The 25,382-nt window shown below is 40.3% G+C and overlaps 3 protein-coding genes across 4 annotated transcripts in view; 2 read left to right on the top strand and 1 right to left on the bottom strand.

The window, feature by feature from the left end:
* The first annotated feature begins 3,890 nt into the window (after window positions 1–3,890).
* Window positions 3,891–8,852, top strand: LOC104942763 (zinc finger MYM-type protein 1-like). Its single transcript, XM_010768050.1, has 3 exons — window positions 3,891–5,504; window positions 5,587–5,698; window positions 6,800–8,852. The coding sequence occupies exons 1-3, from the start codon at window positions 3,994–3,996 to the stop codon at window positions 7,337–7,339; spliced, it is 2,163 nt and encodes a 720-aa protein (XP_010766352.1). The 5' UTR covers window positions 3,891–3,993; the 3' UTR covers window positions 7,340–8,852.
* Window positions 8,853–10,487: 1,635 nt separating this feature from the next.
* Window positions 10,488–15,778, bottom strand: qrsl1 (glutaminyl-tRNA amidotransferase subunit QRSL1). Its single transcript, XM_010768049.1, has 11 exons — window positions 15,678–15,778; window positions 14,980–15,139; window positions 14,805–14,903; window positions 14,194–14,290; window positions 13,846–14,007; window positions 13,586–13,761; window positions 13,257–13,369; window positions 12,836–13,028; window positions 12,096–12,213; window positions 11,751–11,956; window positions 10,488–11,096 (listed from the first exon to the last, which is right to left on the bottom strand). Exons 1-11 carry the CDS (start codon window positions 15,699–15,701, stop codon window positions 10,885–10,887), a joined length of 1,560 nt encoding a protein of 519 aa, XP_010766351.1. The 5' UTR covers window positions 15,702–15,778; the 3' UTR covers window positions 10,488–10,884.
* An 88-nt stretch (window positions 15,779–15,866) lies between these two features.
* rtn4ip1 (reticulon 4 interacting protein 1) overlaps window positions 15,867–25,382 on the top strand; it is a 14,966-nt gene continuing 5,450 nt past the window's right edge. The window contains exons 1-8 of one of the 2 annotated variants that reach the window (XM_010768044.1): window positions 15,873–16,107; window positions 16,181–16,434; window positions 17,331–17,482; window positions 18,872–18,940; window positions 19,686–19,810; window positions 20,055–20,103; window positions 20,829–20,965; window positions 21,405–21,588. In XM_010768044.1, coding sequence (XP_010766346.1) covers window positions 16,278–16,434; window positions 17,331–17,482; window positions 18,872–18,940; window positions 19,686–19,810; window positions 20,055–20,103; window positions 20,829–20,965; window positions 21,405–21,588 — 873 coding nt within the window. In that variant the 5' untranslated portion in view covers window positions 15,873–16,107; window positions 16,181–16,277. Of the gene's footprint in view, window positions 16,435–17,330; window positions 17,483–18,871; window positions 18,941–19,685; window positions 19,811–20,054; window positions 20,104–20,828; window positions 20,966–21,404; window positions 21,589–25,382 lie in introns of both variants that reach the window. The other variant, XM_010768043.1, reaches the window with a different exon arrangement.

Below are 25,382 nucleotides of genomic sequence, written 5' to 3'. Positions count from 1 at the left end.
CTCCTGTTGGCTCTCCATCTCATCTCAACACAGGTTAGTTTTGCTCCTCATTTATTTTTTGCTCTGAATTTCAACGTGATATTAGACTACTTTAGTTTTCTAAAAATGTTCTGCACTGAAATGAACAAATTGTGAACAACATCAGTCTCTTCTTCGGCGTCTTGGCAAGCTCTCACATGGTGTTTTTTTTGTTAACGTTTATCTTTTATAAGAGCAACACTTCAGGGAATAGGCCGATTCTAGTGGAAATGGAACCTTTTAATTTAAACTAATCCGGTTTTTTTTAAACTGGAGGATAAGTGTTATGCTTGATAGAATTTCCTGCTTGAATTTAAAATCATGAGCTTATCCGCAAAGCATGGTCACCTTTTTAACCATGTTTGCGCGTACAGACCAATGCCTGCTTTTGATCTGCCTAGTGCGTTTGATCTGCCTCAATGTAGCCTAGTTAAGTTAAGAAAGTATCTGACGTGATCTTATTTTTTGAAGGTGGTGCAGGCCCAGAACTCCACGGTTAACACGACTATGGGCAACTATACTACAATGATGCCCACCACCATCGGCGTGAACACGACACTCAAAAGCGGCTGCGGGTGGACCGCCGCCTCTACGCTGCTGCTGCCGCTGGCTGTGGCCGCTTCCCTCCTCTTCGGGAGGTCCTAAACCGGACTGATGTCGCTCTTCACACTGCCAAGACTGCTGGACTGGGCATTCAACGGTCTCGCAAGAACAGGCCCCCTTTGGATTCTACCAAATACTTTTTTTCTGTCATCGTTGGAGTTTGTTTGACTCTCCGTTACCTTTACGCACCAGCTGGGGACGCGCCCTGCTGCTCTTGGTGTCATGTTCTGTTGTTGGTTGGGACCGTATAAAGAAATCCCCTTTTCAAGAAATAAGGGGATTGGGAAGTTTGTATCACTGTGCTCTTTAATAAGTCGTGTTCCGATGGCCCTAAAGAGATTGTAAACGTTTGTATTGCAAATTCTGGGAAATGTGTATGATTGTAAATGTTTTAGAATCTTCAATTTTGTAAATCCAATAAAGCTTTGAATTGTTATTGACCAGATTATTCTGTTTATTCCTTTGCTGGAGGTATTTCTTTTTTTTTTTATGGCAAATATATAATTGAATTAATCTCCCTACATGTGTGGAAAGTAAATGTTCCGAGCCATTACACTTTAAACAGACCTCTGACGCAGAATAGGTCCACTAAAACTGTATCAGTTGCACATGGGATTATCCAGATTGATTTGTACTTTTATAAAGCCTACTCTTGAGTAGGCTGTAATGTCTCAGTGTTGATGAGGAACAACTTTATTTGTTTTGTCTAGTCATTAAAAACAATTTAGCCCTTTAATTTCTTAATGGCTTTGAGGTGTAGCTATATCTGGTTTAATCTTGAAAGATGAGCTTGCTTTTCAACTTTGTTTACTTTGCTAATGCCTCCCTTCAGACCAAGGTGTTCCTTTTGTATTGGACATGTTATATGGTAGGCCTCTGATTATTCAAACAAGGTCACCTTACAATGGCTAACTTGCCCATGTTCACAGAAATAGATTGGCTAGGATCACAACCCTCCTCCCTTTTTAAAAAGCTTAAAACAGTTTTAGCCAGTTTTCAACTTAAAACTCCAGGTTTGTGAGCCTCCTGTGTAAACGCTGAGAACAGACTTCAGTAAAGTATGAGACCGTTTGTTAAACAGGTTATATTTGCAACTTTATAGGTTTTTTTTTTAAAAGTGTGGTGGCCCCTTTCGCTGGAACAATTGGGCACATTATCATTAAAAGCAGTATTTTATGACTTGAAACAAATGTATCAATTTGCGCAATAGCTTATTTCAAATGTCAGTCATGTACATTTCTATACAGTCAGCCGGCTATATAGATCAACAGTACATATCACTACACAAAGAGGATGTGAGTAAAACCTTTATTGACTTGAGAGGGACGAATAATGAAAAGGTGGTGAGCCAGGCCTCCTTCACCTGGTTCGGGGGTTTTGCCATCAAAGGCCCTCTCTATATGTGAAAGACAGTCTGCTGGAATTCACCTGTTGCTCCCCCCTTCCTCCCTTTACCCCTCCCCCTGCTGTGCATACACCCTGGTCTGTGTGGGAATTGCATCCCACTGTGATCACATGACAATGGCTGTATTGTCCAGCTCATCTTATCTGCTCCGTGGGCCTGCCTCTCATCCCGCCCCCACTTCTTCATCACCTTTTTTTATTCAAGATGTTGATCTCAATCTTGCATATCTCTCAAGCTCATATCAAACATGTACAGGAACCCTGACATAATACTACCAATAGGAGCTGTATCTGAGAAGCCAAATGATCCAAATCATTGTCACTGGACATTTTAGCTTTACTTTACCCTGCCCGCTCCAATACATCCTACTTTGAACTCGTGTGAATAGAGAAGCTCATGGTCTGGAGAATTATTGCCAAACCATTGTTGATGTTTCTGTTTTAAGGCTAGTGGCAAAACTCAAGAAAAGCAACAGCCAAAGCTAAAGAAGGGTCATTTTCCCAAAGATGCAGGGAAAATGTGAACTGTTCCTAAAGGCTGAGGGCGACAAGATAACCGTGATATCTATGTCCTCCTTCACACAGATGCACCCCCTGGCCTAAAACACACTGAGCTTTTCCAGTAGTTGAGAGCATTTTGGACAATGTCATTAAATTAGTGAAATGTAAACTCCAGACAATTTCTGGATTTGACTATCCTAATATTGTCCTGAGTACATTGCTTCAGTTGGTTTTCCCTCAGTCTCTAGTTTATAATCCAAAGAAAAAGAGACCTGACGAAGCACTGGTCACATTCCTGCAGTGTGGCCGTGAAACTTTAATGCTGCTGGAGTGCGGTCAGGTGATCGAGAGAAGAGCTCTCCTTTAGTCGACCGCTAGAGTGTAACCACTTAAGGCCCTCCTCCAGCCACTCCACCCATCTCCTCGGCTCCCTCCCACCTGAAACCTAAGGAGAAACCTGAGTTCAGGCATCTGTGTTTGTTTGCTGGGAGAGAAGGGGGCAGGGAGCACATGATTGAGAGTAAATAAAAAAAGAGAGAGGGATCAGGGAAAGGTGAAGGGCCCTTATCAATGAGTGTACAACCACTCTCACTTGTTCTTTGCTTTTCCCACCAGAAATCTGCTTTTCAAAACCATGACGCTGAAGCCTCTGATAAGTGGATTGACACCAGCCACTAAATGGCCGCTCAGTTTTTTTTACAATTACAACAATGCTTCAGGCTTTAAGAGCAAGGTTTATCCCTCAACATTGATTCAGCAGTCATTGCAAAGTGCTTCTATGGAGTCTAAAACAACAGGCTGGACTTTGTTGCTTATCAATAAGTCAAAGACTATCATGTGCTGGAAACACATATCACTACACAGTCAATGTGGTTTTCCAGAATACTTACAGCACCTCACAGCAAAGGGGGGTTGCTTTGTAGATTCTAATCGTACATTTTATGTGCCTTTTCAAATCGACTGTGGTTGTGGTAGAACTGAAACAAGATTTAAAAAAAAGAAGTCATTTTAGACAGCCCCCCTCCTTTAGGGAAAAAGTAAGTATATTTCAGAATCTAGGCCAGACTGTTTGGTTCAAAAGTTTCCCAAAATTGGTTCAAAAGTTTCCCACATTCTAAATTGTTATAAAAAAATACTTACATTTTTATTAATTTTATACTTTTATTTATTATTAACAAGGTACATATTATATAGTTGGTGTCCGTAAAATGTATAATCATAGTGTTTATACATTTAGGGCAGGAGTGTAAACAAAAACAAAATAATGTGGTGGGTTGACATCATTCACTCACGGAACTATGGGTGGGGGTATTGTTCCGCACGGACATTTTAGTTTAAAGGAACTTCCGTTTTCCGGTCAGTCAATTTCCCCGGGCTTGAGTTTGTTTATATGCTGTTCCATGTTGAATAAAAGACCAGCTTTATATTTGTACACACCGCCTTGGACTCCCGTCTCTCGGAACTTCAATGGCGATCAATATTGAGAAGGAAAATTCAGTTAAATCACTCAAAGAAACCGCTTTTGAGGGGAGGACACTGGAGGGAAAGCTGAGAGTAAAAAATCTTGGTCCTGATCGGCCCGACATCGCCATTAGGCAGGAGTCAAAGGACAGACGTAAGCATTTTCATCGCTGTTTCTCAAGGAGCTGGTTTATCAAAAAGGCTTGGCTAACTGGCTGTAGCGACACCAACACTTTATTTTGCTTCCCCTGCCTCCTTTTCCGGACTTCTAGATCAGACCTAGCATGGACTCAGAAAGGTGTTAATGACTTAAAACACCTATCAGAGAAAGCAAAAAAGCATGAACAAAGTAAAGTCCACATGGAAAATGCCATGCAACTAGCCATGTTTGGAAGAGTAAACATAGCTGTCCAACTCGACGAAGACTACAGGATAGGTATCCGTAAGCATAACGAGGAGGTGGACAAAAACCGGCACATCCTTTCTAAAATAATAGACTGTGTCAAGTTCTGTGGTGCCTTTGAGCTTGCCCTGCGTGGACATGACGAGAGTGAAAGCTCAGAAAATCCTGATATTTTTAGAGGGTTGGTGGATTTTGTTGCATCACTGGATGTGGTTCTAAAAGAGCATCTGCAGACTGCCACTGTGTTTAAGGGAACATCTAAGACAATACAAAATGAGCTCCTTGACTGTATGCTATCAGTTTTGAGAGAGTGCATTTTGGAAGAAATCAGGAGTGCAGACTTTGTCTCCATCCAGGTTGATGAAACAATGGACATTTCCACTCAGTGTCAACTCGTCCTTGTGATCCGTTACATTGACAAAGCCCATGATGTGCAAGAGAGGTTTTTTGAGTTTATATCTCACCAGAGTGCCACAGCTGATTCCATTGCCACCGCGCTTCTGGATAGGTTGAGCTCCATTCTCCCCATTGACCAGAAGAGCAAGCTCATTTCCCAGGCATATGATGGGGCAAGTGTCATGAGAGGAACCACAGGTGGTGTGCAGAAGAAGGTTCAAGACGTCTATGTGAATGCACACTATGTCCACTGCTATGCTCACCAACTAAACCTCATCATGCAGCAGGTGACATCTCACATCACCAGAGTGAGACAGTTCTTCTCTGACCTGGGTGGAATCTCTGGTTTCTTTGCTAGATCTCCCAAGAGAACCAATGTGCTCGATAAAGTGGTGGCCCACAGACTCCCAACAGCATGCACGATGAGGTGGAACTTCCACAGCTGTACTGTGAAGACTGTGTTTGAGCACAAAGATGACCTCCTCCTGTGTTTTGAAACCATCAGGGACTCCGGCGAGTTTGATCCTAACACTACGAGAGAAGCTGGAGGCTTTGTGAGAATACTGGAGGATGATACCTTCCGCTTCTTCCTGGAACTGTTCCATCGCATCATGCCACATGTGGATGTTCTCTACAACCAGCTCCAGAAGCGGACCGTCAACTCAGTCTTTGTTCAGGGAATCATGCAGGAGTTCACGGACAACGTTAAAAACATCAGGTAAATTCATATGTATGTAACATTATTATGTACAATTTCAATTGTTTTACCTGTCAACTAAAGCTATACATTTTCTCTTCAGAGATTCCCTCCCTACTTTCTGTGGAGAACACAGCAGCTGTGCATCTCAGCAGCAGCTGGGCAAGAAACGGCGCACACTGGGCCCAGGTGAACTTCAGATGCTCGCTACAGAGGTGAGATAGAAGCTAAATGTGTGGTCTTTTACAATGTTTTCAATTGTATTAGTGCTGCATTGTACAGAAAAGACATTACGCACCTTAAAGTAGGTCCTTTTTATACATTTTCTAACTTACTAATGCAAGATGAAACTACAGAGGTGAGACAAATGAAGTGTCCCCTTTCATAAATTATTTTAAATCTCTACAAAAAAGGCCTGAGTCCAACAGTTAGAATGAAAAACAAACATAGCTAGATGTGACAAAATGACATGCAGCCTAAGAGACAGTCACACACATCACTTAATCAATTGCAAGTCAAATTTAATTGCAATCTTTGTCATGTCAGTTTAAATAATACAATACACTCACAGTATACAAAACATCAGCAACTAGCGGCCATCATTATCCCACTGGTCAAATTATTTAGTTAGCCCTGGTGCTCAGAAGCTTCTGCATTTGATATGCTTCTCCACTCTTTTATTCAGGTTTTTCCTTTAATTAGTCTTTTGTACAAATCTCAGTTAGGTAAAAACGATATATCCTACCAGTGGTGGTTCTAGACCAATTTGACTGGGGGGGGCCAGGCTGGGGCCAATTATTTTTTGAGAGGGGCACAATAGATGCAGGACGATAAAGACAAAGACAGTATGAAGTAATTGCGCGTAAGAAAACAATGCAATACAGTTATTGGTACACATATTTATTTCAGATACTTATAGTTACAGTTTTTACGCCCTAATGGGTACGACTAGAATGACAAATAACCTTAGTTCCGTCTATTCCGTCAGCCAAGAAATCGTTTAATCATACACTTTTCATTTTCAGGGGGGTCCAAAGTCAGTGTTAAGGGGCACTGGCCCCCCCCTAGAACCACCCTGATACTTAGCAATCTTGTACATAATTTACTATACGATATATACATCCTGAATCTATCAGTATTTACAGCTAAGGTGAGCTAACTTTTAGAGTGGCACTATGGTCATTTGCATGGTTCCTATCAAATGTATGCATTGATCAAATCGTTTTTACAGATTACATTTTGATATGGTACAACTTGATATATATTGTCATATTGACATTTCCATATTGTACTAAATTGGTGCTTTCATTTTTTAGGTTTGTGACACTATCTTGGGCCATACCAAACAGCGGTTCTCCTTCACCAAGCACCTGATCAGTGCTACACTGCTGCAGGGAGACAAATTCCAGCAGTACAACTGCCATTTTCCTGAAGAAGCACTGGACTCCACGATGGAGGCTTACCCACTGCTGAACCAGAGCAAGCTGAAAAACGAACTGTCACTCATCTACAGCAACGATGAGTTCAAGAACTGCAGGGGTGCTGTGGCTCTCTACCAGCTCTTCATGCAGAACAATCTTCAGGACACCTTTTCAGAGACTGTGGCACTGCTGAAGATCCAGATCACCACTCCCATGACCACAGATGAATCTGAGAGGTGCTTCTCAACGCTGAAGAGAATCAAGACCTTCCTCAGGAACACAATGTCCCAGGATCGTCTCAATGCCTTGGCCATGCTTTCTATGGAGAGAAAACTTGTGAAAGACATCCCTGACTTCAACCACAGAGTCATGGACAAATTTGCGTCCCTCAAGGGCAAAATTTATGTACAGAAAATAGGTGCAGTTTTGGTATAGTCCCACCTGGAAAAAGATGCAACAGCCGATGTTCAGTATCTTTGAGTGAAAAGTCTCGTCATCTATTGGATAGATTTGTACACACATTCATTTACCATTCAGGATTCATTGCTTAAGTGATTCCTAATCCTTTCATTTGGCGTCATCCATGTCAAAATTTCTATTGGTCCATTATTTAGTTTTGACCAGATACCTGTAGTTCCCAGGGTCCTCGCTGTAAGTGAATGGTTATTCAAATGTGATTCTAATTGTTGAAATGGATTAAGCCTCTTTGGTAATACCAGTCTGAAGTCAGGGAAACAGTCTATCCTGCACATTTGAGGCATCATGTTTGAAGTCGTGGATCAAAGGCCTTAAGATGTATTTGGAACATTTGGACATTTGATGTAGGGAAAAAAGCAAGGATGAGGACATACAAATGTTTCTCAGTCATTTGTCTTATTATGAGGACATTTAACTGCGGAATATAGGAACCTGCAAACATACGCTTGAGTGCTACATAGCACGCTAAAATCTGAAAATGCACTGCATTGTGATACTGTTTCGGCACATCTGTGGGAATTCTGTGTTGAACAAGAACATTCATAAAAACAATTTTGAAAAGAAAATGGGAAACGTTGTAACATATAATGCTAAACTTAAGAATGTTAGAATCCTTATCAGCTATTAGCATGCTGACATTAGCATTTTCCTAACTTCACCACTGTGCCTAAGTACAGATCTGTTAGCAAGGCAGTAGCGTTTGCTTAAAGCAGGCTAATATGTCCTCAATGAAATCTTAATTCCTCTGTAGTATTCTTATATCTCAGACAATACCAAGTAGTGAGAGATAGAGGAAGAAAGAAAATGTCAAAGCCTTCTATGCTGTAGGCTTAGCGGTTGTATTTAAAAGAACAGGAAGCAACTCTTGGGTTTCATGTTTCAAGGAATTTACATTGCTCTTTTTTACCAAAAACCTTTATTCAAAACCACACCATGATCCAAAGCATAACAAAACAAAAAAGAGTGCTATGTTAAATTGCAATGTCTTTACTATGTAAAAGTGTACGACTTTAAAAGGCACTGTGGTCCCTTGCCAGTCAGGTATAGAGCTTGTAGAGACTTGGCACAGCCTAGCAACAGGAACAACTCCATTAATCGCACTCTCGTACAGAAGTTGTATAACCATGGTCAATTAAACTATAAACATCCTTTCATTTATTACATGTACAGTAAAGCCATCATGGAATGCATCATCACTTCTGGCACGCTCCTTCAACACACTATACATGCGGAACATAAGTCTCCGATAAAGACATGTAACATTTACCATTCTCATGCACACTAAATCCTGTAATTTAGATAAGGCATTGTCTAATGTTGCTGACCACTATGATTCAAAAACAAACCTCTGACCCTCTCTTCATTTCGGGTCTTGGTTGAGGTGAATATGGTAAATAGTTTACTTATAGATATCACCATGAAACTTACCTAATTTTGATGGAACACCCCTAAAAGATATGTCTTGTACATTTACATACATTTTGCAACATTTTGAAAGTCCCCAAGTTGATTACTTACATTGTTCTGAAATGTAATTAGCAAATATGCAAATGAGTAGGGGGTCATAGAACCATAGACTGTATATATAAAGGGCAGAACAAATAGATATAGTTACATGCCACCTTAACCCTCTTTTACCAAATTGAAAAAGAGTCTTATCTATCCACACAGAGAGATGGCTGCTATTCAAGCATGCACTGGGCAAAAGGTCAATAGTTTAGCACACTGATAGAAACAAGTGGCATCCACACAACAGTCTTTTAAAGCATGCTGAGCTTATGCAACCCCAATGCAATCTGTTGAAGGTACAGCACGCTGAAGGAGCCAGCCTGTGAGTTTGGGAGATCCTTTCACCTGGCAACACCCAGCTGTGCCACTAATCCTCTGGTTTGAAAGAGGAACAGGCACACACACTTGTTAATAGCCAGTATCGTCATGGTTTTCCAAGAAAGACACAAAGTTCTATGAAAATCAACTTCCCCTCCTTAACCAATACAAACATGCTTAGATGTCCTCTCTGTGGGTGAGTGGGAGTCCAATAACCAATATCACAATCAATGTCACCTCTTAATATGACACCAAACACTTCATTTTGCACAGAGCACTCTTAGGGTAGTTTACAATTTGCAGTACTTTATATTCATATATAGAGCTGTGGTGTAATTCAGTGTCAGAGCTTAAAGGGATATTCTGTTTTATAGTTAAGCTAACTTTTTCATCTATCAGAACCTGTGGAAGAAACATGGCGTATGTGAGGAGGCTGTGCTTTGCTGAGTTTTTATTAGCACGTCCTATATCAGCCGAGAGCAAGGCGGCAACATTTGCGAAATGAACACAGAGACCAGGATCAAATGAGAGACACAGGAAAGACCAGGGCAGGTGGGAGGGGAGGAGAAAGGATGAAAGAGAGGAGAAGGGGATAGCCGGCAAATCTGCACATCCGGAGAGTAATATGTCAAAGGAAACAAGAGTCATGCATGGGACTCTGTGTTCCTCTGTGTGGATTATTGAAAACAACAAGGTTAGATCCACTGTGTGACTGGGCACTATATCAAGATTAAGGGATAGTGGATCATCTAAAATTATCACAAATGTAAGAAATGTGTGTGCACTCCGTTGATGTGATTGTTCCCAACACACCTGTATTATTGGCTACATTGCATTTTTTTTTCAAGTGCCATGGGGTCTGCAGATGAGGTTTATAGAATTTAGTTTTGAGATTTAATATGAAAATATGACAAGTACGGAAGAATATTAGTGCCAGGCATTTGCTTTTTGAGAGTAAAGTTAAAATGATGAAAAATACATTCCTTAAATTCAGCTCCCCATTATGTCATTTTATTTGCAACTCTAGTTGTTCATAATTCTATGATACTTTTGTTTCCAATTTCTTTTTGACTTTATTTTGACCCTTCCGTGGCGGGAGGGAACTTTGAGACGTGGCCTTTAATGGTGAAACATATTTTGCCGAACAGTCGGAGCATGTGATGTGTTGTAATGTTTATGTGACAGTAGTAGAACACATTTTTTTTAAATACATCAATTTCTTCATTTGCTAAGAAATTGACCTTAACAAAATGAACACAAGGTTTTTGATTTATTATTGTTCAATCAATAATTTAATAGTCTGAGAACATGGTGATATGGGAGGTGTAATGTTTACCATGTTAACAATTTGCTTATCTGCTCTTAACACAGAGAAAAGCTTAGACGAATGGGAGCGTAAGTAGTTGAGAAGGTATTTGGTCATAAAACAAAGTGAAAAGTTAATAAGTATCCCTTCTTGCATATCTTTAATAGCCACCTTTAGATAAACAAACACAGCAGCATCTCACAGATTGAACACAATGTCCCTGAACTTAAAATATGATGCATGATGTAAAACAGTGATAGTGAGCTTTGTTGTAATTATTTAGATGGTTGCTCCATCGGAAATGTCCCAAAAAGGCATCTTACACGTGGAGAATGTTCACTAAAGTTACACTTTTAGTCCACAGTTCTCTTCATACAGCTGAAGTCCGCTCTCGTTTGGACCTCCCAGTATCATTCCTGCTAGAGTCTCCATAGTCACTGATGGAGGGGAACCCAACCCTCTGCTCCATCCATTGGGCCACACTGAGCAGCTTCCAGTCTTGGAGGGCGGGGCCTATGAGCTGTAAACCAATGGGAAGGCCCCGTCTTGATAAAGCAGTTGGCAAAGAAACAGCAGGGAGACCTGGGGTGAAGAAAGAGGTTAGCTTGTAGCGTGATAAAAGGCGGAACATAATTTAAACTCACTCAAAGGTACACTTAATGTGTGTTTACCTATGGTTTCAGATAATAACAAAGAAAAGAGAGAAGTGAAATACTCCTTTGCCCTTTTAAAGGGGGCCTATTATACTAATTTACAGGTTAATTTTTTCCTTTTGCACCTCTACTGTGACATGTTTACTTCCTTTAATGTTCAAAAAGCTTTTGTTTTGTCATACTGCCTGTTTTCTCTTTTCTCCCTCTGCCTGAAATCAAAACCCAGTCTGCTCTGATTGGTTAGCTGGCTGGCTCTGTTTTGATTGGTCAACCGCCTAAAGATGTTCAGCCTACCGTTATCATGTACATTGTGTTGGAGGTACATAGTTACATTGTGATGGTGTTTCAGGCCCAAAAACCTATACTGTATAACACTACAGGAAAGGGGAAACCCCAAAAAGCACAATAGGGCCAATTTGAACTTCCCTATAAATGATGTGGTTATAATTTATGAGATTAACTAAACTGAAGTGGGTTTTATAGAGAAAAAAAGTTTTTCGGTGTGTGGGAGTATCCATGAATGCATCCTCCCACACTTCCTATGCGTGCTTGAACAGTTCTTCCTGAAGGCCTTGCTGCCTACCTGCCATGTTGACAGGCTGGGTAAAGACGTCTTCCTGCGTGCTGCGTGTGCGGTTGTCTTCCTGTGTGAAGTCGGAGTAGCGGGCCGCATCAGTCAGAGTGGTGGGCGTCAGCAGCACGTCGACACCAGAGCTGAAGACATGCTTAAAGTCTTCTGCGATCAGCCGCCGCACTTGCTGAGCCTTCACAAAGTAGTGCTCGTAGTTCCTGGCAAAATGAGAGTGAGGAGGAGGGAGACAGTTAGTTCTTGATGTTTCAGAAACATTACAGCTCCAGCATACAATATGAAAAAGAGGCCAAAGAGAAAAAGGTTCAATAAAGTTGCAACTTTTGTACACTGCCTTACTGTTTGAGCAGGAAGTAGTTCCCAGACAGTATCCTTCCTCTCACTACGTCGTTGAAGCCCTCATGTCGGCTCGAGGCGTACATGGCCTCCGTCGAGCTATCCATCTCGCTGCGATGGCCTGAAAGGAGAGCCATTTCATAATGTTAGATAGTCAAAGAGATTCCCTGTGTAATCTGAAAGTTAGGTGGCAACTATAGTAGATGTATCTTATTCTAAGTGGGATATAGTAAATTACTATTACATTCAGACAATTCTTTAATTGTCACTTTGTTTTGAAGATACTGGCATGAGATTTGCTTTGGTTTTTCAAAATAAAAGCAACCTTTCAATGAACATAATAGGATATTTTACATTCATTATAAAAGTCAGTCAGTGTATTTTATATAATTAATAAAAGAAATAAAAAACCACAAGGAATAGAAATGAAATAATAAATGAATGTATATAAATGAATACACATTTTAAAACCTTGCTCTACAAACTATACTTCAGAGAGAAACAATTGAATTGTCTTTAATAATTTGTCTAACTTAATAACAGATACCACCATAAGGACTGTTTAGATTCATTTACTATCACACTTGTAATGATCAAAAGCATTGAAGGGTAGCACAGTATAAACAGTTGGAAGAAAGAAGATATTGCAGCAATACCTAAAAAAGTTGAGATATGATCTATATGCCATTTCCCCAAGCACCGGTGCACAAAGCACAGTTTATATATTGTACTCGGGTTCATACCGTATTCTAGGCCGTCGAAGCGGGCCATGTTAGACGCCACCTCAGTGGTACACAGGACGTGGTAGCACACGATGGAGTACTGGGTGTGGGGGAGAGATACTTGCTTCACCCGCGCCCCCGCCCTCTCAAACATGTCAGCAACACGACTCCACTGTGCTACAGTCTCCTCAGACAGCCCGGGGGCGTGGTACTCCTGACATACGTGAAGAGACAGGAGAGAAAAGCAGCTTCAGAAAATCCATGCATTTGTGTTAACAGATAATTTTTAACCACTTACAAATATCTTAAGCCACACATACAGTTCAAAGAATCTGTCTTGATGATAATGCTGCTAAGACTCATACAGGTCATGGCTTACCTCTAGGTCTAGGTCTTTGTTCATTCTAAGGAGAAGATGATTTTAATACGGAGCTAAACTCACCTTAGGAATGCCGACACAGAGGTTCTTGACATCAAATTGTTCTGGTAGCTCTGTCAGTGACGAGGGGGCAGGAATTGTTGTTGAGTCTTTAATATCAAGGCCTTGGAGGATTCCTGTGTGACATGGTAAAACCAAGGTTAGGTTAATCATTAGATCGCAGTATGAAAAAGAACAACAATGCTGAGGTGCTATATTGGTTTATTTGCAATGTCACATATTATTTATATTACATGGTTAGAAGAACTGGAAATGTGGAATCACCATCTTTAAGAGCAAGACATCTTTTTATGTACAGTAGGCCTGGATGAGGTTCATCAAAATGTTCCTACCTAAGACGATGGCTGCGTCGCTCACACTGCGGGTGATGATACCGGGGACGTCCATGGAGTTGACCAGGGGGATGAGACCGTGTCTGGACAGCAGACCATAGGTGGGCTTCAGGGCTACAACACCACACAGTGCCCCAGGGTTACGAGTAGAACCACCTGTGTCTGAACCCAATGCCCTGTACAGTAAAAGTTCATTGTATTCAGATGTTGAACTTGTTTTCTTTGTAACAGTTATGCAACTCGTAAATATGTTCCCTCACAGGTAGCTGGTGAGTGAGGCCACAGCTGCAGCACTTCCTCCTGAACTTCCTCCTGTGATGACCCAGTCAGAGTCTGGTGTTGCCTCTGTCTGCTCTCTGTAGGACGCAGAATAGCTCCAGGGGTTCCTCACCGGACCGAAAGCCCCGTCAGTACTTCCCGCACTGTAAGACAAAGAAACCAATCGATAAATAATTAGGAAAACTGCCAACCAGTTATCAAAAATGTCTTTTTCTGTATGTGTAAAAATCCGTAAAACAGCTTCATCAAGCTATTTATAAAATAATATGGTGTTTGGAAATATCCATTACTGACAGTGAGTACTGAGCCATTGATAACAATGCCCTTACCCCATAGCAAACTCATCCATGTTGACTTTCCCCATGAGAACAGCCCCTTGGTCAAAAAGTTTCTGGACCACTGTAGCATTGAAGGGTGGAGTGTAGTCTGAAGCACAGGTAACATAATGTTATTTTTCGGGAAAAATGAGGCATAGGCATGTATTAAATCATACTATTATACTATCCAAACTTGGAATAAGTCAATTAAGTCTGTAGTGTGTTTCTTACTACATAAGCAAGAATGTATGGGTATGAGACCTTAGCCTGCTGCACATACTCAATAGCCCCACAATGTATTGCGTCTTGGCCATCAGTCATGTGATATTTTGAGCAAGGCTAATAGCTTTCACTTTATTACATTTTGATATGTTCAGGCAATAAAGTAAAAATGTATATTCCCAGAATGTTGCCTTTTTTTAATCTAAATAACACCTGTTATTTAGATACCTGAAGTTTGGAGCACTATTATTGGAGATGTGACAGATCCACTTGAGTATACTACAGTTTGAATAGTCTGCTGGTTCAATAATACCAATAGTTGTTAATTTAGTATTTAGTATTCAGTGCATTTGAATTAAGTATATAGTGTGCAATATGCAGAAGGTTTAGGATGCACAGACCTTTAAGCATCCTGGATGCACATGTAGTCTTGATATTTTCTGTGCAGAAGTTATCCTTGACTGCAAAAGGGATTCCATCCAGAGGACCTCTGGGGGTACCTGAAGGAAAAACAAGATCTGTGACCCCAATGCCTTCACTAAGAATGTGTAGAAATGCACGCTCGTGTTTCCACACCTTGCAGCAGTCTAGTTTCTGCTTCTTGAGCCTGCTTCAGCGCCAGCTCCTCCGTCACAGTGATGTAGGCATTAAGATGTTGTGTTTTCTTAATGCGGTTCAGACACTTCCTACAAAGCTCTGTTGGGGAGATTCTTCCCTCCCTGAGCGCCAAAGACACCTGGAGAACAATGATGAAGAACAAGTTATGGAATGTGACTAATTTTAATTAATTTACCATTTTGAAAATAAACACTTTGGGTTGTCAGCTTAGGAATAGCACATTATAGCTCCATTCTATTCAGGTGTCCAAAATTACAAAACAAAGGAACATAATTATGATGTTACCCAATATTTATTTGAAAAGCCTCACCTTGAAACGTTGAATGTTAAGGTTTATATATTAGTTATAACCCAATCATATATTAATAATAAATAACAATCTGAAACCGACACTTTTCAGTTCAGGGCTGCAGATAAAGATATTTCTTGACAAACTGTATAAAATCAAGACAGGTGTTTATACATTCTTAAGTTAATACATTCATACAATGTTGTAAGGACCAACAATATGTTTAGGCATTCATAAAGCACATTTTCACACATTGTACATTGTTTCACTTCAAGCTGGTTTGATTTGACAGTACACAACGACCAATATGTAATTAACTGTTAAATGCTCTAAACAGACATGGAGAACAGTGAATAGTCGTACTAACCTCCCTTATTGTCAGGCTGAGCATTTTTATAGTATTTGTATAGCAACCTTTCAAAAATAATTAACAACCTTCGTACAGTGTGGAGCCCATGCAGGCTGCCATGTTTGTTTGACCAATAAACCTCTAACAACGCTTTCTGTGATTGGACAGCTGTTGAGGAAGGCGCTCTCTGATTGGTGGAGAGGCTTTGTAAGACACCGGTAGTAGAAGTGGCATGTTAAGGAAAGAAGAGGACGTTGGTTTGAATTAATCACAAACGTTGTAAATATTGCTTATATGGAAATGGCTTGACATGTTTATTAAAGAAGGAAATGTTCATATTTAGTTGGCTTGTAAAGGACTTAAATAACGTTACGTGGGTTACTGAAATTTAGCATAGTAGCCTACCGCTAACGCTACAGCTAGAGTGGATCCTGTATGTAACAGGGAGGTAATTATAGCTGCACTATTTTATTTAATATTTAAGAGTTTAAAATGAGTTATGTGAGACACTTAATGTACAGTAGGTGGTTGTTTCACTGCAGTACATCACCGAGTGTGAACACATCAGTTTGCTGGCATGGCAGGCAGAAAAGACTGTTCAGTACTACCAAAAGAAGGATGACTATTATGCCTGCCTGGGTTATTGATAAATATGGAGGCAATGATGTTTTGCGGTTCACTAAAAATGCCAGTTTCCCCGTCATCACATACCCCAATGAGGTTATTATCAAAGTGAATGCAGCAGGACTGAACCCTATTGATGTCGGCATGAGAGGTGAGTGACAGCATGTGTGCATCTTCACAATGGGAACAGATTTTAAGTGTTAGGATAATCACAATGATTTTTGTAACGTTTTTTGGAAGCAATACTTAAAAGTGAGGATACAGAGTGTGAGGTTGATGTTTCCTGTGGTTATGATGATAAAATGCATCATGCATCTCGTCATTCTTCTGCCACAAAGCTAGTGTCAGCAGTAAGGAGGTGGTGGTTTGGTGCAGGGCTGCAAAGAGAGGGGCAATGCAATAGCATTTTTTTGTGGGCGCTCTGTACAAATTAAAGTTTGAGAAGCTTCAGTGCATATTGGAAGGTGTTAATTGGTTGCTGTCTAATTTGCATGTGTTCAGTATAGGTATGACACTTTTCTTACCTGATATCTGTCTTAGCTGCCAAAGCACATTTTCTTTATTTGCATATTCAGTAACAAAAAACTAAATCCTAGACTTTTTTGATACTGTAGCCAAACTCAAAAACAAACCTCCACTTGTTATTATCTAAGAGGTTTATGGCCACAAGTGAAAATTAATTTGAGATCTCTGAGAAACTTTTTGAATCCTTTAAAACTAAATTAACTTTGGTCAGATCTCAAAAATGTTTTTCACTTGTGGCCCTTAACCTCTTCCGTAATTATGCTATGGCCAATGATATGTATATAATCGGCAGGTTTATATTGAAAATAATTCTTAGTTGAAATTAATTTGATAAAATAATCAGTTTAACACATTTGTTAGCAGCTGCTCAAACTGAATAATCACCTTCTTTTAGTTTCCTTGTTAGTTACATTAAGCAACCAAAAGGTCAACATTTCAACATCAAGTTTTCTTTCAAACTTTGTGATGTTGTTCCAGTGAATGTTCTCAAAATGGTCTCTAATCAGAAACTCTCCCTGGCAGGTGGTTATGGTGCTTCAAGCCTGTCCATGAAGAGAGACCCTCTGAATTTGAATCAGAATGGTATGGAGTTCCCTCTCATCCTGGGAAGAGACATGTCTGGGGTCATCATGGAGTGCGGCCTGGATGTGAAGTACTTCACAGAAAAGGACGAGGTAAATGAGGGAGATGTGACCACCTGATACACAGGCACACAGTGAGTCATGTATGAATAAAGTATGAGGTAGGGTTGTAGTCATGATGCTGTAAACAAAAACATGTAGCTGCCTTAATAGTGAACAAAAACACCTTGCTTAAACACAGATGATGAATCCTGAAATCGGAGGAAGTTACAAAATGGGGCCAGCAGCTGGTGGTGTGATAGTGTGAGGCTGTTTTCAAGCAGAGCATCATCATCATCACATTGGAATAACTTACTTCATGCTCTCCTGGCCGCAGTGAACTCTGTCGCAACGATCCTTCTACCCACATTATGCACATGACATGACTCGCATCTCAGCCCTTTGCAGTACAAGAGGGTTGTGCAGGAAGATCAGATACTATTTGTCTTATTTAACCAGAGTTGCTAACTGATGGATAACACTGATGATATTATTAAGGAGGATATGCTTACTTTCAGTCCTTTATTTTTCTCATACTGTCTGTGCTGCAGCACCTCTTTTCACCCTCTGTCTGAAACCAGATCCCAGTCTGCTCTGATTGGTTAGCTGGCCGGCTCTGTTGTGATTGATCAACCACTTAGTGATGCCCCGGGCCTTAGCCTATCACGTAGAATGTGTTGGAGGACGCTAGCCAATAGAAGCACAGGTGTTAGCTAGTGATGTTATTAATTTACAGATGTAAACAAAGACGTTTCAGTCCCGGGGGGTGTGGGAGAGACACTCCCTCTGGAGGGAACTTTGGGATTTTAGCCTTTGCAGACCATTTACATGCACACAAACCTATAGCACACTACAGGAGAGGGAAACAAAGCATAATAGGGCCCCTTTAAGAAGCAACGCATTGTAGAGTTAAAACTAAATCATTTTTTGATAAATCAATTGGAATCAAACTAAAATGCCTTAATTAATTGTTTAGCAAAAATATTTCAAAGGAATACTTTACATAAAAAATGACCATTTGTATATCAAATACCCAACCTTTTCTACCATGTCTCTATGGTTAAAGGAAAAAATCTGCAAAAAAGATAAATGTATAAAATTAAACCAAACATTAATTGCACATCATATTTTTTTTTTTACTTTAGTTAATTATTTATATTTTCAACAGTTCTTTTTGTTCAAACATCTTATTTTTATAATTATTTGTATTTATTTAGTGGTTATGATATAGATTGTACATTATTTGAAATGATTTTGATGTTTGTGTTATGAGTAGTTTGAGCACTTCCTGAAGTCACATTCTGCTTTCTGTGACCTACATATGATATGTGCTACTTTTAATTTGATACTCATCTTACCAAAGAAGAACTAACTAAAGAAATGCAGACGCGCATTTGTTAATGTCAATTGAATGGGTGTCATGTCGCTGTGTGTTTCCTTCAGGTGTGGGCAGCCATCCCTCCATGGAAGCAGGGCAGCCTGGCTGAGTTTGTGGTGCTGAGTGCCAACGAGGTATACTTCATCAATGTTGTTGGTGCAAATCTATCTTGGTGAGAGATCACAATGCCTCGGGTATCAGTTCTGGGTTAGGAGTTTACTCTTTTCTTTGTGGTTTGTGTCAGTCGCCCAGCAACAGTTTCAACACCCTCATACGAAAAATGTATTGATTTTTCCTTTTAAATTGATTAACCCATATTTGAGGTATTTACATGCACTAAAACCTTTAACACAATACAGTAAGGGGAAACTCAAGAAAGCATAAAAGGGCCCCTTTTAAATGTGATGATCTGGTAAATACTGTGCGTTGGTGAAGGCTTTCAGATGCTATTTCATAATGACTCAGCACGTGTACTGCTGAAAGGTGATACCCTTTATTACTGCTTTTATTATTTAGAGATGCAAAATATGAATTTTCTTTTTGAGCCGATACCAATTAATGATAATTAGCTGCTTCTCATTGGAAGTACCAAACTCATGCTGCCTCTGAAACTGTAAAACAGTCCACACTGTTTGCTCGTAAATATGCTGAACTTGTAGCGTATATTTGTGTAATGCAAACCATCTTTGAAGGTGCATACCCCCCCCCCCCGTACAGTATTGGACTGTTAGGGATTCTGCACACGTCAATGAAAGCATTGTGGCTTTATATTACTGGCTATATTTAATTGAATTATCGGAATAATACATGATAATATAGATTTCCCATTATCTGCCAGATACATTTTGTGAATCCCTAACTCTTGTCTGTTGTGTTCAGATATCCCGCAAACCAAAGTTACTGAGCCACAGAGAGGCAGCAGCCATTCCCTATGTGGCAGCGACGTCCTGGTCTGCACTGGTCAACACGGGGGGGCTCAGCAAGGACAACTGTGCCAAGAAGCGGTGAGGGAGACACACTCACAATGTCCACTCGCTGTTAATCCCTGTCCGCCCCAAAGAAGCTCTCTGTCTTTGATCTGAATCATTATTCCTCTCAGCGCTCCTCCTAAGCTCCCTCGCTCCGTAACGAGCCTCCAGGTGACGAGCCATTGTTCTCCGGCAGCGGCTCACTGCTGCGAACTTGACACGATGAAGCCCTGAAGTCTGTTTGACATTGTTGAATGTGTGCTTTTCCTCTTCCCCGCAGGATATTGATCCTTGGAGGATCCGGGGGAGTCGGAACATTTGCTATACAGGTGAGGAGGAGGAGGAGGCTGATAGCGGAGATGTGAAGTGGACTCATATCCTGGGAGATATTACACTTAAAATCATATGCAAAATTATTTTTTTTACTTTATTGACTTGACATTTTATTAGGCACTGGTTTTAATATGACTTCTTTATACACTTTATTTTTTTACTCTTCTTCTTTTTTTATGAATATTATATTAATCTTAGGTGAACTTAATTTATCTTACTCCTATTGTTATTTTATTTTTGCGCTGATATTGTTTCCCATACACTACTCTATTGTGTTTTTTTATTCCTATATTGTTGTATTTCTTGAGCAATCTCTTTCCTTTGTAATCAAATAAAGTCCTGTCTTATCTTACCATACACAAATAATTCATTATGTAGCATTTTTTTAAGTGCCTCAAGCTCAAAACAGCCTGCACTAAATACAACCATATAATCATTCTCTGTGACAATAGCGTAAAAATAGACACTGATCATAAAATAAACAGGGGTGGAATTAAAAGTCTGCCTGGCCTGTCAGGTTTCAGACTGTGCCCCAAACCTTGCTTGGTGACCTGAATACTCTATCTCACTTTACACAGACGTTGATCTCATTAATTAAACATTGTGAGTCTCTCTCAAACACTGGCTAGCATTCTGCTCTCTACAGTAACCTAAACATGTATTTGTTTTTAATGTTAGATAAAGGATACAAACTAAATCTGATCCTATCGTTTGTGTCCAGATGCTGAAGGCTTGGGGCGCCCATGTGACTGTGACCTGCTCCCAGAATGCAGAGCGGTTTGTGAGGGAGCTGGGGGCGGACCATGTGGTTGACTACACCTCCGGACCTGTTGAGAAACCACTCAGTGAACTGGAGAAGTACAAAATCCCAAACGAACAACTACAGATATCTATGTCGGTTTTGAATGGGAGTTGGTGCGTGAATGTATCCATGACTTGCCCCTTGTTACCAAGACAACCCTGCCCCTCTAGCTACAGTTGACTAATAAGATAAGATTATTGATCCCAATTTGGGAAATGTTTGCGTTGCAGCAGCATAAAAGACAAGGCATTGCACATAAGTAGAAATGTAAATGGTAGAAATAAACAATTCTAAAATGTAAAGATCTCAAAATATAAATAAAACTGCATTAAAAAAGTTAAAATATACAAGTTGAAACACCAATTTACAGTAAACAAAATATAAAGCAGCGAGGGAGCTTGTCGTCTGTCTTGCACACCTCCAAACTCTCCTTTTATTTCTTATGCCCAACAACTGCATGTATCTTTACCCTTTTCTCTTGTTTTTTACCTCAAGATTCGACCTCATCCTGGATAATGTCGGGGGGGAAACAGAGCGTTGGGCGCTGACCCTGCTTAAGCCTTGGAGTGGCGCCAAGTATGTGACCCTTGTGACGCCGTTCCTCCAGAACACTGACTTACTGGGCATCGCTGACGGCATGATGCAGACTGCTGCCACGGTGGCCACCAAGGCCCTCAAGGTAATCCTGGTAGATAACAAAGATACAGCTTGATAAGTTATATATTTATTGGAAATGCACTGGTTGTGCCCTTAAATGGAATTGATCCAATTTCAAAATGTTAATCACATTGGCATATCATGCGACAGAATGTTGCTAAACGGTATGTTACTGTTGATTTGTACCTATGGAGTGCTTCATGGATGACATGTTTTTGTATGCCAACCTGGAAGTTAGCATTGGGCTGGTTTCCCATTTTCAATTGGCTTTTGGATTACTGAAGGAAAAATAAACTCTGTGGCAGACAAAAGTTTATGAAAATGAAACCTTTTCCCTGCAATCTTAACAAATGAACTCTACTTTACTTTAATGATTTTCAAGCATAAATGTAATCACTCAAGGGAACAATATCATTGTAGTGTCTAAATGAATTACACCATGGTCGCAATGATTCAACTTTAACACCCTGAGTCGATGAGTTTCCTCATGTTTGCCCGGATTGCTTTGTAGTCTCACTTAGCCACTATGTGTTAAAATCTCTCAGGCTTATGTTAACCACAGACCTTTTTTAAAGCGTCTAACCAAAATCCAGTTTGAAACCCATTGATTTAGAACCGAGTGTGCCGAAATACTGAAACATTTCCAGGTTTAAGGACTCATTACTGCAGTACTCTTTTTCTTCCCATTTTAACGTGTCAGGATATCAGGATTTCGGTTGAACATTTTGCAAACTACGATCAACTTCCTTGGTCTAAAAATGTCCCTGCAGTAACAGACATCAGAAGATTGAGTTAAAGTGGACCTATCATGCTATATTTGAAACATATATTGTAGGGCCATACCTATACAAAACATGTCTGTGAAGTTTTTTTTTCAAAATACCAAACAGATCATGCATTTTAGCCATCCCTCATACTGCTCATACCCCTCTTTTGCAGCCCTGTTAGAGAAACGTGTATTTTGGGTCCTCAGCTTGAAAAAAAGAAAAGAAGAGGAGGCGGAGCTAATGCCTGATCAGAATTCTACTGGAGATAAAGTTACATTTTGCTTTGATAAAACGCCATCCTGTTCTAAACCACATCAAGGATTATTTCTGAAACAGTATGCAGCTCAAATGCTTTTTCTCTTGCAGGTTTATCACAAGGTGAGTTCTTTTTTGTTCCTGCTTTTTAAACACTTAACTTTGACACGATCTTAGACCTTTAAAGTTACCAATAGGCGTTCAAGTCCAACAAAAGGAAAGGGGTTTTAAGGTTTGTATCGGTACTTCGCGTTCGTAAATCACTAACCGAACGCCAACCGATAGTTCTTCTTATTGGGAATAATCCAAGGGTGTCCCCCATTGTAAATGTAAAATGTTAGTTCTGTTCCTCGGGTTTTCTGTCTAATTACAATGGATTTCCTACGTAATTGGGTTTCTTTTCAAAATTTCTAACTTTTTCCTTTTAACATAATTAAATTATAAAAAATTCAATGGTGTAAAATTGTATTTGATTGTGGTGGGAAAACTTGTCAAGACGCCTAAAATCGTTCCGGTCCATATATACGTCCAAAAAATTACCGGTTTTTATATAACCGGTGTATGACGTTTAATTCAAACGTTGGGTAATTCAACCATAAAATAGGTTGTTCTCCAAACACTATCAGACAACAAACAAACACACCCGATGATCCCGACACACACCAATATAGGACTTGGCGAACCGTTCCCTTCCTTTCTGGACCGCCATAGAGAGGCACTTCTGTCGCCCCCTACCGCAGGGTTCACTCAGGTGGTTCTTGTTGCAACGACCGGCAACGCCTTATGGCAAGTAAAGGTGTTAAATTGTCCAAACTAAACAATGAACTAAACAACGGTTGATGCTACGAAGTCCTTGTCGAGCGAATTTGCCTTGGAAACCTGCGACCCAAGAGTCAAAAAAGATTGTAGGTACCCTTCCGGTTGTACCCTGTCTGCCTCCCGGACAGGTGAGTTCCTAACGGGTTTGAATGAGAAACACACCACGGGGGGGGGGGTTCGTATAGTCCCGGTTTTCAAACTTCCGCTTTTTTTGTTTTAAAGACCCTTCGCTTTTTCTTATATCCTAGACTTTCGCTTTTTATTCTCAGACTTTCAAACCCCTTTTTTGCTAAAGACCTTTCCAACTTTTCGTTACATTTGGGACTTCTGTTTTGTATCTAAACTTTTTGACTTTTTTTTTAATCAACAAAACTTAGAAGCCTTTTTTGCTTTTTAGACAAGCGACTTTTTTTTATATCCTAGTTAATGAGTTTTATACATCATTTCTTGCACTTTAGACTTTTTTATTTATATAATTAAGGTTTTTTAACGAATTTGACTCTAGTCTTTATTTAATAAAGTTTGGACTTTTTAAAGAAAAGTACGTTCCATGAAAAAAAAATAAAAACTTATGCGTTTCGTAAACATAAAAAAAGTTTCAAAGTCTATTCTTTTTGAAACTTTGAAAGTTTATTTTTACACTAAAAAAACCCTTAACTAGAGAGTTTGGAATACCTGGACTCTTATCGGAGGTAAAACCACGCAGAGGAAACCATGACGGTAAAAAACCTCAACCGTCTCACCGGCAAGACCACGAGAGGTAGTCTTTTGACGTCGGGGAAAAGTTCTGATCCCTGTATATGGGTGCACTCTGTGCATCCGAGGGCAAGCCAAACCAGCAAGGGTTCCCTGGGATTTGGAAACTGGTCACCCTTTCTGGTCGTGGTGCTTAGGGGAAACAATTTAAACGGCCAGGACCTAAGATTTTACCAAGAAACCGCACCAAATTTTTATGGGGAAGATTTTCCCGGCATCGGGGTTTTACCCAGAAGCGCCCTTGGCATTAATGCCCGGCCCCCGGCCTCCCAAAGGGGTGGGGACATGATTCTTCGAATTAGTTGTTGCCTCCGCAAAACCCGGGGGGGAGTCTCGTAAAGGGGCAAACCCCGGTTCCTAGGAAAATGGTGGGAACTCTGTGGCTTTGTAAAGGTCCAAAATTCCGGAGTAATGACGTCATCAGAAAAAGCCAGGGTAAATTGCACAGTGCCTATCGTCCAATATAGCCAATTTGTAAAGTTTTAGATAACGCTAAATTTCATGCTGATGTATGGGGAGCACAGATTTTTAAGGGAACGTCCACGTGTAATACGTTCTTCTCGTAAAGCATTTCTGTAGGTCTGATACCACAGGTATCCGCCTAGATGTTACGATTGTAATTGGTGGATCTTATTTCTTTATACACTACAGAACGTCGATTTGTATATGATTTTAAACGGTTAAACAAACCTTTTCCGTTTCTACAAGTACGTAAAATTCGTGGTATTGCCCTACATAAGAGAATGCCGACAGGTGCTAATGAAACCATTCTACTTGGGTGCTAACGTAAACCCTGAAGGTACATCACGTGCATTTCTTCGCTCAGATTTTGAATTTCCCCATGGAAATGGACTACGCTATTTCTTAAGTGACTCTGGTGTATGACAACATTTTGTCAGATAGACTAATGTATGCACAGGGGCCATAAGCCAACGATTTGGCCTGAGCTCCTAGCTCGAGACTCCTGGCTGTAGTCGCGTCGAGCTTGAGTACGTCGAAATAGTCTTTTAATTCCAAGAGAAAAGGAGTCATGGGTTTAGAAAAAATTTTGTACAACGAGATGATACCATGCCTGCAATTTGAGACGTCGCCTGGGTGTCTTTCAACCGATAGTCTTTGTCTACGGACTGCACAAAACCTGACATTTAGAAGGAGAAACAAATATGTCAATCCCTTTCGGAGCGGATTGTGAGTCTCGATTGGACGATGACCACATCCC

Source organism: Notothenia coriiceps, unplaced genomic scaffold (assembly GCF_000735185.1).
Source record: "Notothenia coriiceps isolate Sejong01 unplaced genomic scaffold, NC01 NC01_scaffold00005029, whole genome shotgun sequence".
In the NCBI taxonomy this organism is placed as follows: domain Eukaryota; kingdom Metazoa; phylum Chordata; class Actinopteri; order Perciformes; family Nototheniidae; genus Notothenia; species Notothenia coriiceps.
This window is presented reverse-complemented; position numbering and strand designations above follow the sequence as displayed.